At 30.1% G+C, this 15436-nt stretch overlaps 1 protein-coding gene across 4 annotated transcripts in view; it reads right to left on the bottom strand.

The window, feature by feature from the left end:
* Window positions 1-15436, bottom strand: part of LOC118179944 (aurora kinase C-like) — a 57887-nt gene that overhangs the window by 21579 nt on the left and 20872 nt on the right. For all 4 annotated transcript variants that reach the window (XM_085825292.1, XM_085825283.1, XM_085825295.1 and 1 more), the window contains one exon: window positions 3189-3300. In XM_085825292.1, the coding sequence (XP_085681418.1) occupies window positions 3189-3300 (112 nt within the window). The remainder of the gene's footprint in view (window positions 1-3188; window positions 3301-15436) is intronic.

Raw genomic sequence — 15436 nt, 5'->3', positions numbered from 1 at the left:
AAAAAGAAGGTCTTCAAGGGTGACCGAACTGGAAGGAAAAGAAAGTTCATGGAGGAAAGAACAGAAGGGCGAACCCGTACAAGACGGAAGATCAACCAGACTGTAGTATTCGCCACTTTCCAAGCCTGGGCAGAAAAAAGGATGTCTGAATATCACAAAGATAAGTAAAACTTTATGTTACTTTGAAACCTTAAGTTAATTTTTCATTCTTACTGCAAGTGGCAGAATTCAAGAAGTTTTACCTCATGTGAAGGCCTACCTTTATCGCCAAAAAGGCGAGAAATGAGTTGTTACCTACTTTGATATTGTTTTTCAATTACTCGCGAGTAAAACTAAAATTAATGTATAATAGGAATGTGTAAATACTTGAATATTGTAAAATCATTGATAATCTTTGAGAAAGGTACCTTCAGAAAATTGTAAAAGTTATTGTATAAAATTTTATTTAAAAGATTCTGGCAAGAAAGAAGTTTTAGTCTGAAAGACTTTTGAAATGTAGTATTAAAATGTAGAAGAATTGGCACTTGCTTGGAAAAGAATAGAAGTTAACAATGTACTACTAATGTATGTTTCAAAATGCGTAAAATTAACGGCATGTTAATATGTCCTTATATACAATGTGAACTGTTATCTTAATAGTTAAGAAATACTATGATATGTTAAAAGTGAAAATATTAGAGTAATGCCAAAAATTTTAACTTATTCGTGTGACTGTAAAAAGAGCAAATTATTGTGAATATGTGTTAAAGGTTGAATGAATGTAGTTAGGCTCTCTGATGCTACACTTCAGAGTTAGCCACTTTTCAGAATAGTACCTCAGGGTTTAGAGATGAATATAAGGTGTGTTCTGAGGTCTTGTTATGTTGAATTTTAACACGTTAGTGTTTTGATTGCAGGCGGTAGTGTTGAACACTTGTACATAGACATTCTCGTGTTTGGTGTTTTCCTTTACAACACATGTCAGAGAACACGGGGAGATAATTAAATAACGTCATGAATGAAATAAGAATGTTAAAAGAGAAATATAAGTATTGATGTTACTTGCCATTTGATTGTGTAACATTTCATTAAACTAGTTTTCCTTCCAGATCTCTGGAAGGAACCAGATTTCAACTAGAAACTCCTGTTTAGATGCAGTACAGATGAAAAATCTTGTCTATGGAGTTGATAATGTAAAAACGACTTTTTTAAATTTCTAGTTTCTAGTGAGGAATGTTTGTAAAAGATTGGCCTCATGTTAGATTCTAGAGCTACAAGTTTTCAACAAGGTCGTTTTAGACCTCAGTTTCAAACTAATTAACTCTGGCGGGAAGTATGTAAGGATCTTAAGTTTTACTAACGTTTATTTTATTTTAAATCTTTACTATCACTTCTTATTTTCTACTTCCGGCCAGAATTAAAAGCTTTTAACTTATTTATGCAAATTTGTCTTGCTAACGCCAAGTACTTAAGTTGTGGCTTTTTGCCAAGCAAGAGGGAGGAAGGAGTCATTAGAAGCAGGCCACTTGCCATAGTAGTTTTACTCGGTTACTGGTTGCCTTCAAGGCCAGAGGTTTAATCCTCGTGATAATTTTAAACGTATTGTAGTTTTAGCAGCTCTCTGTACTACATATGGCTTTTTGTTAATTAACAGCCAATCTTGGAGTTAGGCACTTGTTTATTAATCCAAAGTTAGTTTAGTTAGAGTTTTAGTTAATATTTTTATATTCTTACGTTCAGACCACAAGTGGTTGGTCTTTGTATTCCGAAGTTCCGGAAATCAACTTCGCTTTGGTTTGATGCAACCTCTACTGAATTTTGATATTCTACCTTTTGATTTTATGACCAGGGATATAAATTAATTCTTATTGCAATACTTTTTTCTTGCATAATGAAAAAAAAAAGTCGAGTTTGAGAGCTATAGAATCATATTTGTGATTGCACTTCAATTCCTTTACAGCTGATCGAGAGAGTTCATATTTGTTGAATGAGGGAGGAGAACAGTAATAGATTAGAACAATCACCTATAGAAAGTTTATACTCTTAGCATTTTAAGCAAAGCTTCTGATAAAATGAAAGGGTCTGATAAAATAGTAGAAATCAAAGTAGTTTAGTGTACTAACTGTAATGCTACCTGCCATAGCAAATTCTTAACTGCAATAAATAAAGCTGTTTTGGGAAAAAAATGCTAAAAACCCGTGTCACAACAGAATAGAATGGAATATGTTGTTACAATGACTGTTATATGAAAGACCATCTCACAAGGCTCATACATTCTTAGAATGATGCACGAGCAGGGGTTGACTTTGAAATACCTGTTTGCATAATACACATCTGTGTATTATGCAACCAGGTATTTCAAAGTCAACTCCTGTTCGTGCATCATGCCAAGAATGTATGAGCCTTTGAGAAATGCAAGAAGCATAACAGCCAATTTAATGTTATGTATGAATAATTTTATACAAAGGAATTACTATATTTATTTAATTTTTACAGCATTATACTATTAGTTACCTAATATAAAAAATAAGATGCCCAAGTACACTAAACTACTTTGATTTCTACTATTTTATCAGACCCTTTCATTTTATCAGAAGCTTTGCTTAAAATGCTAAGAGTATAAACTTTCTATAGGTGATTGTTCTAATCTATTACTGTTCTCCTCCCTCATTCAACAAATATGAACTCTCTCGATCAGCTGTAAAGGAATTGAAGTGCAATCACAAATATGATTCTATAGCTCTCAAACTCGACTTTTTTTTTTCATTATGCAAGAAAAAAGTATTGCAATAAGAATTAATTTATATCCCTGGTCATAAAATCAAAAGGTAGAATATCAAAATTCAGGAGAGGTTGCATCAAACCAAAGTTGTTATGAGTGTGTTGTAATGTCACACTTGTGCTAAATTGTGCTGCTTGATGACAATTTCACTGGAGATGGAATAATAGATAAACACCAAAAAAAAATCTTAAATTTGTTTTAAATTCCTATGTATTTCTTATACACATGTTAACAAAATAAAATTTTAATTTAAAACTAAAAAGTAACCAACAAATTACATATGCATCATTCATTGATTTTTGACCACATAAAATTTCTATGGTTTTGATTTCTAAGCAGTCACATGGTTAATCAATGAAGCTATGACATACGAAAAATTTATTTTTTAAAAATATGTCTCTATTTTTTTAAACAACAAAAAACTCACCTTTAAAGCAACAATGAACTGCGAGTTTTTTTCTCGAGCTAAATATACTCGTCCAAATTTTCCTCTTCCAAGTGGTCGTCCAATATCAAAATCATCAATAGTAAATTCTTTCCTATAACACAGATATTTAAATAAAATTAACAAACAACTCAAATAATTTTAACAAGTAATCTTTTAAATTAATACATGACAATTTTCTCATTAAGAAAGGAACTGACATGAAAAAATGAAATAACTCATTGAAAACAGATACAATGTTATAGCAATGGATATTGACTACGAATGGTTCAAAATAATAAATCATAAAGGCAGCTTTAAAATAAACTCTTGTGATTCAGATTTAATCATTGAGAAATTTAGCAAACCAGGAACAATTTAAACACAAATAATTAAAATAAAGAAATAATTTATTAACTAATTTTTGATGGAAGGAATTACGAGATGTTTCCTAGCCATGATTAGTAAATATGAATTTTCAGGGTTCATACAGACTTCTGCACATAGAAATTAAGTACTTCTAAGAATCATCAATGAAAAAAATTAAGGACCTATATTAAGCAAATAGGAACTGAATAAGCTAAAGCAATTACCTACACTTGAACTTCCCTTTTGTAATTTATAAGAATAAATTAATCTGTAAATAGGATGCATTATTTTTAAACATAATCTAATATTTAAATTAATTATAAAACAAATTCAAGAATGAAATTAACTTCACAAGTTTTTTCAAGTAATTAGCATAAATTATAAAATTTCTTGAAACATTTACACTTATAAAAGTCCCACAGATTTTAAAGAAGATTACTGGATTTTATTTAAATTTTACTAACAGCTTTATACAGGGTTTGTACACATTTCTGCACACGGAATTTAACTACTTTTAAGGACTTTTAAAGACCATTAATAAAAAAAAAAAAAATTAAGGACCTATGAGCAAATGGAAACTGAATAACTTCAACTAAAAATATTATTCTATGCCTGATTTTCATTTTTGTAATACCATTCTAAAAATAAAATAGAACCCTGAGTAGCATGTATTATTACTAAATATGAATTAATTAACATAATTATTAATAAGTTTGAAAATAAAATAAACTGTATGAAATTTATCAAGTAGCATTATCTATTTTACACTTATAATAGTTGGACATATTTGAAAGAAGATAAACAACATTTACGTTTTACTAATACAGGGTTCGTACACATTTCCTTACATGAAAATTAAGGACTTTTAAGGACCATCAAAGAAAAAATTAAGGACCTATCAGCAAACAAAAAAATGAATGGAATAAAGCAATTATCCATACAACCGACTTCATGCTTGTAATTTCACTTTAAGAAACTAACAGAAGTGTGTATTATGCACAATTATTAAATTCAATTTAATGCTTACCATAAAACAATTTTGAAAATTAAACTAACTCCCTATGACTATAAGTTATGAAGTAGATAACATTAAATTAGGAACATAATTTCTTGAAAAACATGTATAAGTGTATTTTACACTAATAACAGTCACTATTTTAGAGATTTACATGATTATTATTTAACTTATTTGATATTTATTTAAACACAGTCAACTACTATTATAATCACAATTGTAAGAATATTTTGCAGATTAAAATAACTGATTTGTAAACATAAAATTTATTTCCTTGGTTTTTTGAAAGATACTAGAATAATAAACAGTACAATAAAAGATACAAAACATTTGTGCTTTTTTTAAATCTGAAATCTTTTCAGCTATTTTAACATCTAATTTATTTATGTCTATTTCCTTTTCTTTAACTATTCTTCTAAGTTCATTTGCTTTGATAAACAAATCAATGTTCCTGCTGGTCTCGGCTTCATCTGCTAAAGCATCTACTTCTTCGTTAATATCTTTAATGTCCCTTTGAAGAAATTTTTTCTTCTGCTTCATATAATCAATTTCTTCCTCAATAATATTTCTTTTCCTTTTTGAAGTTTCAGATTTAGTTAAAGATTTTTGTTCTTCTAAATACTGAACTTCTAAATAACGAACTCCATTTCTTGCAGAAGCTGCTGCTGATCTCATTTCTTTATTAATTTCGATATTAAGAACACCTCCAGAAAATTTTATGTAATCAAATACTGTGCGTTGAAAAATGTATGATGAGTCACTTAAATTTTCAATTTCAATTGCTTTATTTACAGAGAAGCCCCTTTCCACAGAGGCCTGTTCATGTGACGAGATAAGAATACTTGTCACAGTGAATACTTGAATAGTGAAAATATACATTTTTTACTATATATATATATATATATATATATAATTTATTTCCTAAACAATATTGATTAATTGGTTATATTATCTCCTAAGTTTAATTAAAGTAGAATTATTTTAAAAGAGTGAATCCATACTGGTAAGTTATATTTTGAATATATATATATATAATTGAAAAAGAAAATGTAAAGCGAACTGGTAATTAGACGAAAGACCTATCTGGTCTCAAAAACTTTTGCGCACAATGCTGCAAAAAGATTTGAAAGAATAGTAGTAGGTAGCAACATTGCAGCAACCTTGCTAAAAAGTTACCAGGAGCTGTAGTTCCACGAAATGTTGTAACATAGTACTACATAGACAATAAGAAATTTGATATATATATATATATACAGTACAAAGTCCGAGATCCGGACGTCCAATATCTGGAATGATCTAAAATCCGGACCTCAAAGCCACCACCAACCAATTTTTTAGGGCTTTTTTGAAGGGAAGGGGTATGCTTTACACACGCTTATTAGAATTTTTTTCCCTCATCATAAAAAAACATGCCGGAAATCCCGATTCTTAATCCCAGTTTGGCGCTAAATAAAATATCTCATTATTGAAGAAATAATTATTTTAGCATAAATTTGTGTGATTAGTAACTTGACTCCATAGCTGCATATCTCCTTGGCATAATCTCAAACCCAAACATTTGTTTATTTTACACCAACTAATATTTTATATCCTTGATGCCGAAATCATGAATCATTGTTTATTGTATTTTGCTTTCATCACCGCATGTTTATCAACGGATGATAACTTGAGTGATGAATCATGCAGCGACGCCAAATAACAGAGTAATATCTGATTACAGATTTAAGTTTAATGCGCTAAAATGTTGACAAGGAGAGATTTAGCAGAAATTTCTTTCCTTATGCTAAAAATAGATTTTGTTAATGATACTCATAGCACAAACGATTATATTTAGTGCTATTTGAATTAAGAATAACTGATTTGTTATTCACATAAAGCTAGAACCAGCGCAAGAGCTCGCATGGCCGCACCAGGCAGCAGAATTTAGTGAAGTTAAACAGAAGTTTTTCATTGCGATGACAATGCCCAATCATCAATCAATCAACGGAGGGCGAAATCTGTAGTATAGTTCTAAATCCAGAAAATACAGCTACCGATAGTGAAGAAAGTAACAGAGAGGTTACTAAAGAGAAAAAATTTTGATTGACAAGTTATTCGGAATTCTCGACACAGCAATTACAGGACTTGAACAATGGAACTTAATAACTGAACAAGAAATTATATGTCTATAGTATTAGTCTGAAGTATTAGCAGAGAAAACAAATTAAACAACTCACATTGAAAGAAATGTTTAATAAAGTAAACATATAAATATTAAGCTCTTTTCTTTTGTAAATTTTGATGACCTTTAAATCATAAATGCTTCATTATTTCATAAATCACAATTTCATATTTTCAATTTTATAATTTCTACGTGCCATCTTAGTAGATTTAAAATGATCTAATATCCGGAAAAATCTCAAATCTGGGATCACCGAAGTCCCGACGAGTCCAGACGTCGGACTTTGTACTGTGTAAATATATATATAATACGGAATGTATATTTTCAGTTAAACTTCTACCCAATAACTTTAGTAATTCATGAAAGTTAATTTTGCGTCTAGTTAATTCAGGAAAATTAGTTTCAATTAGTTGTTTTCAGCTTTAAAAATATTAAAAAATTTTTAAAACTTATTTATTTATTTTCAACTAATAATTTATTTTATTTATTTTCAACTAATAATTGTATCGCCATTAGCAAAAATTATGCGTTACTATCAACAACATAGGTTTAAACCAAATACTTAACTGTCTATTGAAGCTTCAAAACGTATTTCCGAACTTCACTTTTTCTAGGCTAGCGTTACCGAATTTGCCCTTGGCGACCTAAAATCGAAATGGAGCCAACAGATTTCCCGCGAAATCGATAACAGACCCTCTTCAGAAATAAACTCATTATCCCGATATCCCATACGTATTACTATATGTGCAAAAGAGAATAAACTCTGTGGAAGGTGATAAAAAATTAATTTATGGCTTAATTGAAACAAACACAGAAATTAAGCTAAGCAAAACCATGTAAAAACAAATTAAAATAATAAAACGAAACTTAATTTTCATGGGAATTTTCAGCGCTGACTCTCCCAATCTAGAAATTTCAATTTGTTTCAGACAAAGACCACATTTAAGAATTGCCATCCATCAATATCCAGTCTTTGTAGTCAGCTTGATGAAGCCACAGTTTATTGAAAATGCACTTTCCAGGCATCTCGTTCCTATTGGCGTCGGAAGGGTTGTGGGCTTCCAGGTTGGGATTGCTCTAATTTTGGCAAATATTTTCAGAATCCCCTCTTTTTTTTTTCTCGAGCACCTTCATCATCACTTTCGCCTCTTAAAGAACTTCCGGCTTCACGCTTTCGTCACAATCTGCCTAAATTTATGGATAACACCTGTTTCGAAAGACTGGGTGAATAGCCAATCAGACACCGATACTTTCGTTCGGGTAGCTAATTGTTTTTTTTTTTTAATCGTTTGCAACACAAATCTGCCAACAGATTGGTTAAGAGCTGTGTAATTTTAATTCCATATTCATGAGAAATCGTAATTCACACTTAGAATGGCAATCATTAGCAATGATAAGAAATGTCAAATGAGCAAAATTAAGGACCTTTTATACATTTTGGCTAATGACTTTTAAGGACCAAAAATCATTTTTGAAAAAATTAAGGACTTTTAAGGACCGTACGAACTCTGTAATAGTTAGCTTTATGTCGATTTTTTTTTGTCTCATTTTGTCACATACTTAGTCAGTCTAGAAGTTTAGTAAATAGCAGGCAGATTTTATGTCAAAAGGCATAGGTTAAAATGAGAAGTAAGATCATAATCAGCATGACTCATAACAAAAGACTGAAGGTTGTCACCGCTGTTGTTTGTCTAAATGGAGACATGCTCATTAGAACAAACCTGAAAGGCCTGATGTAGACACAGTTGGGAAGTGTTGAAAGTTAGTCAGGCTCTGTTTGATGCAGTTAGTGTCATAGCTTTGTGTAGAGTTCCAAGGGGTTGTAGCCCAGTTAATATACTTTAATGTTCCAATAAGCGATTAAGTACCAGAGATGATAGGTTGTTTTGTATTATTTTTAAGTTTCACTAGATGCAAAGAATAAGTTTTACTTGAATTTTTACATTTTGTGTTTTATCTTGTGATCACAGTGAGTGTTAATGAAAGGCAATAACTCGCTTTAATATGTAGACATAATTTTTAAGGGTAAGCAGTTAGTTATAAATAATTAAATTAGGTAATTAGATAATCTTAGTCATAATGGATTTACATGGCCACTATTAAATTTTATTTTGTAACAATATTTGTTAAAAAAGCTTATTAAAATCAAAAGCTAATAAATTTTCACAGTTTAAGATATATACAATTTATGACATTGATTCTTAAATGATATTAGGATACACGTTAAAACTACAAAACATTTATGTTTTATAACAACAACACTCAACAAAATATTTATCCTTCATTTCAATTTGAAGCCTTCCCAAACATTTTGGCTAGTTTATATCGGTTTCCTTCTCTTTAAGCACCTTTTCTAACAATTAGCAATAAGGAAACGAATGCTCTTGCTAGTTTCTGCTTGCTTATCTTCTAACTTGTCAACCTCTCCACAAGGTACCTAGGAGGGTTTACTTGATCTGGTAAAAGTTAAATAGCCCCAAACCCTCAACTGAATCATAAACTGAAAGGCTGAAATCATAAACAACAGGTAAGTTACATAAGAACAGCTGCACATAAATTTGAAGAGTAATTTTCTTTATTTACTGTTTCTTTCTTCAACATGCTTCCTTTTCATTTTAGAATTTTGGAATATAACTAAGGATTTCTGTTATTCTAAAAAACACTAATGCATTTAGAATGTATAGAAAAAGTAGCTAATTTTATTTAGTAATATGAACATTCAGAAGAAATATGAAGTATATATGGTAAAGCCCGGTTACAAAGCTGATGTGGCAGAATTTTTAGAACTTAGTGACACAGTGAACAACAAAATCTAGAAATAGCAAAACTTTTTGAATTTAGAGCCGGCATTGGAAGCAGAATTTAGAAAGGCACTAGGAAGCAGAATTTAGGATCCATAAAGATTGCATCAGGTGGGAAATGCCTAGTGCCAGCTATGTGTTGATGCATTAAGACATATTAGATGAATCTTTTAAATTGTAAATTTTCAATTTCTTTATTAATAAAAAAATTCCTTTCTATAATGTCTGGCCATGTGATAAGATTAAAAGCAGTTTTGATATTTTCCAAATTTGTGTCTAGTGAGAAGTAAAGAAAATAAAGGGAAGATAAACATATTAGGAAAAAGATTCTAGTATCAGAAGTAAAACATTCAAATATTATGTTTTCATTGTTCTTCCAGACGTTCTCCAAAAGGTAAGAAATTCATCGTAAACTTTCTGTAAAATACATCCATTACATGTTGATACCATGGAGACATTTTACATTTTGTCACATATTTCTCGAATCTTCTAGAATCATGGGTCTATAAATCTTGCCTTCAAATCCTTCTAAACTTTCCAAGCTGCAATGTCTAAAATACTAGAGAAAAATTATCCCTACCAATTCTGTAACAGCAAACAGGGAAAACGCTTACTATAAAAAAAATTAAAAAGAAGACATTTTTATTTAATTACATAGCTAATTTTGCTCTTGTTAAGAGCTGTTTCATAAATTATGCTTTATAGCATTATGCCTTATTTTTCAGATTCATAATATTGTATAATAAGTTGCCAAAATGAAACTTTATAATATGACATCAAAAAATAAAGATGTTTTATTTTAATGTTATTTTTTAAATATAATTTCAATATATTACCATTATTTTAATGAAATTTATCAATGTTGTGATGTTTTAAAAAAAATTATCTACAAATTCTCAGATCTCAGAATTAATTTTCAAAGAAACTGATCTTAAAATCACCAAAATGTTGACAAGTCGCCAAATTTAGAATCGTTTAATAAAAGAATTCACATCCTCAAAAGCGAAAAGTTGTTTAAGATTTCTTTATTAGAATAAATGAATTTCAAAATGCTTATGTTTAACTTCTTGCTTAGAAACTCGAGTATCCCATCATTTATCATTATATTAGAAATGGAAACAAATTATAACCCATTTAAAAGATAACCATATGTGTCAGTGAATCGCTAAAAATATTCCTCCAAAATGCTAATTCACACTCAAAATGGCAGTCATAAAAACAGACAGCAATTTCAGATGATTAAAATTAAGCACCTTCTGCTGATTTTGGCCAAAATTAAGGACTTGTTAGGACCAAAAATCGATTCCAAAAAATTTAAGGACTTTTAAGGACTCTTAAGGACTGTACGGACCCTGTTATACAGTCAAAAGTCGTTAATTCGGACCTCAAAGCTACAAACTTTCTGCGCATGCCTCGCGTTGACGCATGCGCCCAAGACCTTTACGGCTGCGAAGATGTGTGTGCGCATGCGCAAAATACGTTTAATGTATAATGGACGGTATAAGCTAAGCTAAAATTATCTAGTTCAGTTAATGTTGCAGATTGCGTTGTTCCTTAATCTTCGAATTGGATCTGGTTTATTATTTTTTGCAGACTGTTATAGCAATTTTATAAAAGTAAGCTTCAACTTTCGATTATGTCAAATAGAATTTCTGATATATATTTACTAATATGTAAAGGATCTACAAAGAGAAAGTATTTTTGAAGTCCATTAAACAAAAAGTGGAATTTCTGCAAAAAATGGATAAGGGCATATCCTTTGTTTATCAAACCATTCCAAAATCTGTTTATCAATTTCACGCTGCTCTGCAAGGGGGGGGGCAACGCTGCGCACATTGAATTGGAAGTTGATCTGTCAGCACTATCCTTATCTTCAGGGCAGATGTTTTTATTTTATTTGGCTTATAATTCCTTACTAAATGTGTAGTATTTCATCGTGATGTACTCCGTGTTTGATATGATTTAAATTAAATTCCTCGTCATTAATTCGCTTCCGATAGCGAAGAAAGTGACACAGAGTTTATTGAAAACGAAAAAGTTTTGATTGACAAATTAATCGGTATTCTCGACACAGCAATTATAGGACTTGAACAGCAGAACTTTGTAACTGAACAAGAAATTATGTCTGTTTATAGAATTAAAGACAAAGTATTAGCACATAAAAAACGAAGCAACCTAAACAACTTACATTGAAAGAAATGTTTAATAAAGTAAACAAATAAATATTAAGTTTTTTTTGTGTAAATTTTGATGCCCTTTAGATCATAACTGTTCTTTATTTCATAAATTACGGTTTCATATTTTTAATTTTATAATTTCCTCATGCCATCTTACCAGATTTAAACTGATGATCTATAATCCGGAATCACCGAAGTCCCAACGAGTCCAGATTAACGACTTTTGATTGTATTTATTGTTTCTTTTATGCCTAATTTTGTAATGTACTCATTCAGTTCAGAGGCATATACAACTTTAATGTCAAGTGGCATAAGTTAAACTGTGAAGCTCATAACAGATGGTAGGCTGTTGCAACTGCAGTTGGTTGCTCAGAGACAGAGAGCTGCTGACCAGAACAGACGTGAATGGCTGACCTTGGTAAAGGCCAGTTTACATCTGTTCGAGCAGCTTGTAATGAGCCGCTTGTCCAGGCATCTCGAACCGAGGGAACGGATCTGTACTCTGTGAGTGGACTGACAATTCAACTCTGTTTGTTTGCAAAATGGATACAGCCGTGGCAGCTGCAGTGCTTGAAGTCTATGAAGCAGTTTCAAATACATTAATTTCTGTTCTTGGAAAAAAAAAGAAAAGGAAATGGGTACGTGACTGGGTAGCTCGCCGCAATGAATTAGGAGTATCAAATCAACTATTAAATGCATTTCAGGATGAGGATGTACAAAGTTAGAAAAACTTTATTGTATTTCAGATACAAAAAGACTTGTAAACATAATTGAAATTTATTCACTTTCAACATATATTCATTAATCGATACAAAAGAAATTCAGTTTATTGAGGGAAGTTAAAAGTCAATTGATTTAAACTCAGTTTATTGAGGGAAGTTATTTAGTCAACTGTGGGTATTGAAAATCAAATTAACAAAGTTTTTCTACTATATATAACTGTTTATTTACAAAATAATGTAAAAGTAATAATGTGTTTTATTATTTATTAATATTAAGAATGTATTTATTCATGAAGAATCCGCAGAATGAATAGCTTTCTGTGCATGTAATTAATTATGCACAGTTTTGACGGGAAATGTATTATTTTTAGAGCAAATTGCAAAATTAACACATGTAATATTTATTCAAAGTTACCATTGACACAACAGAAATAGACTGTATAATATCTACCTAGTTATTCAGAAAATCTTAAATAAATAAGAAGTAGCAAAAAACTTGGGAGCATTACATATATTATTACAGGTAAAAGAATATATATATTATGACATAGTTCCAGCAGGAAGATATTTATCGCAAATTGTTACTTTTGGATCCTACTGAAATTGTGTTTACGGACAACACACAAATAAAGTGATATCAACAAATATTAATATTGATTAAATATAGTGATTATACTTTACTTTTAAAATGCTTAAACGAATAGTTTAAGAAAATTAGGATTCATCTAGCATAATTTGTATAAGCCTTGATAAACCTTAAGCACTTGTTCTCAGTTTTTTACATCCAAGCTGAATTGTAACAAATTATAGCCCAGAATGTTTTTATACAAAGCAGCAAATGTAAATATCCCTGATAAAACGTATCTACATATTTTTTCATAATTCCATTTTTATTTTTACATTTTATAATATATATTTATTACATCCTCATGTAGGGATGCTTGTAGAAAAATGAATATAAGCTCACATAATTATACAAGTATGCAGCTTATTAATGAAGTGGTGAAGTGTTCCTTAACACTTCATAAGATACGCATGCATTAAAAAATGCCATGGTTTGGCTATCGCTCCATCTCGGCATTTCCGACATTATGAAACTCGCTGTCACGACGACTCTGCAAATGTTGCTCGGAGTAACTGCCCTGACAGATTTTTTAACAGGTTCAAAGTAGAAACGGAAGCGCCGAGTCATCTCCCCTACGTTTCTACTTGGTCGAAGTGAGCGTTTACATTGTCAAAGTAATTGTAACGAGTGGCTCGCTACGAGCTGCTCTGACAGGTGTAAACTGGCCTTTAGTGTTGAAATTTAGGTGCACTTTGCTTCACCTAGCTAGTGTCATAGCTTCAGGTAGATATGTTAAAGTTATAGCCCATTTAACATACAGTATTTAAAATAAAGTTCCAATACGTCACTCAAGTATTAGAGATGATAGATTGTTTTGGATTATTCTCATTAGCTGTAAGGAATAAATTTTTATGTTAATTTTTACATTTTTGTGATGTATCTTGCATATACAATAAGGATTAAGAAATGGAGGTACCTCATTTTAGCATGTAGTGATAAGTTCTAGGGGTAAGCAGTCAGTTACAAATAATTAAATTATATAGTTAGATTTAGTCATATATGGTTACAGTTAAAATTTTTTCTATTTCTAAAAAATATCCATCAAAAAAGCACCAAGAACATTTTACAGCAGTTATAATTTATGACGCTGATTCTAAAATGATATTAGTATAACTATACATTAAAAGCTACACAAAACGTATGTTTTGTAAACAGCAACCAACAACAAAATGTTTACTCATCTTTTTAACTTGAAAATTTTCCTGATATTTTAGCTAATTTACATTGATTTCTTTCTCTTTAGCGTCTTTTCTAAGTTTATTTGTTTCAATAAACAAATCAATATTTCCACTGTTTTCTAACACATCTCCTAATCTGTTAATGTTTCAACAATGTATCATTGAAGAATAAGTTTCTCTCTCTTCATAACACTAATTTCTTTTTCAATAAATTTTCAGATTTAATTAAAGATTTTTGTTATTCTAAAAAAAACTGCTCGTATTTAGCATGCATAGAAACTGCTAATTCTATTTCTTTAATTATACGAGTACTGATAGTGAAGCATGAAGCAATGAAATTTTTAGAATTTAAGGCAGGCCACTGAAGTATGTATGGTACACTGAGAAGTAGTAAAGAATATTATATTATGTATTTCCTACTTCTTAATATAAATATATATATATATTTAACAAACATTCTCTATTCGTAAAAAGCAAACAAAAAATGATTAATTAATTATTCCAATTAATTATTAATTCCAAACTCCAAATTTACCAATACACAAGAAAATGTCATTGCATAAAAGCTAAAAGCAATTCATAAGAAACTACAACTTTCCCAACCATCTAACTACAATCGATTAGCAAATCTATGTGCTCTTCCTAAATTCCATAAATCACCACTCAAATTTAGATTTATAGCTAATGGTACAAATAATTATAAAAAGAATATAGATTACATATTTGCAATTAAAATTAAGAAAAAATCTGTATTTTAGTTCATCAACTAGTTAACAAGCACCACAAATATAGTTAGATTATATATAATAATGCTCCAGTTCTCAATAAATTTAAAAGTTTCAAAATCAACAACATTAACTGCTATGACTTTGAAAACCTTTATACTTCTCTACTATTAGAAGAAATTTTTACTAGTTTAATGCAACTCCCACAACTTTTTCCTGACATGCTTAACATGCTTTTAATTGAAAGATGGAAAACTGTACTGAATTGTGCATTATTTAATAACTACATTAAATTCAATAATACGATCTTTCAGCAGGTGAGAGGAATTCCAATGGGAGCAAACAGTTCTACACAGATACGTAACCTATTTCTTTTTGCTTATGAATATAAATTCCAACTAAGTTTGAAAAAGAATGAATTAAAGTTATTTGCAAATACATTTAGATACATAGATGATATTATAATAATTCTGCTTTT

This window comes from Stegodyphus dumicola, chromosome 1 (assembly GCF_044657685.1).
Source record: "Stegodyphus dumicola isolate Sdum_Otavi_A_Nest chromosome 1, ASM4465768v1".
Lineage (NCBI taxonomy): Eukaryota > Metazoa > Arthropoda > Arachnida > Araneae > Eresidae > Stegodyphus > Stegodyphus dumicola.
Note: the sequence above shows the minus strand (reverse complement) of the source record. Positions and strands in the feature narration are given on the sequence as shown.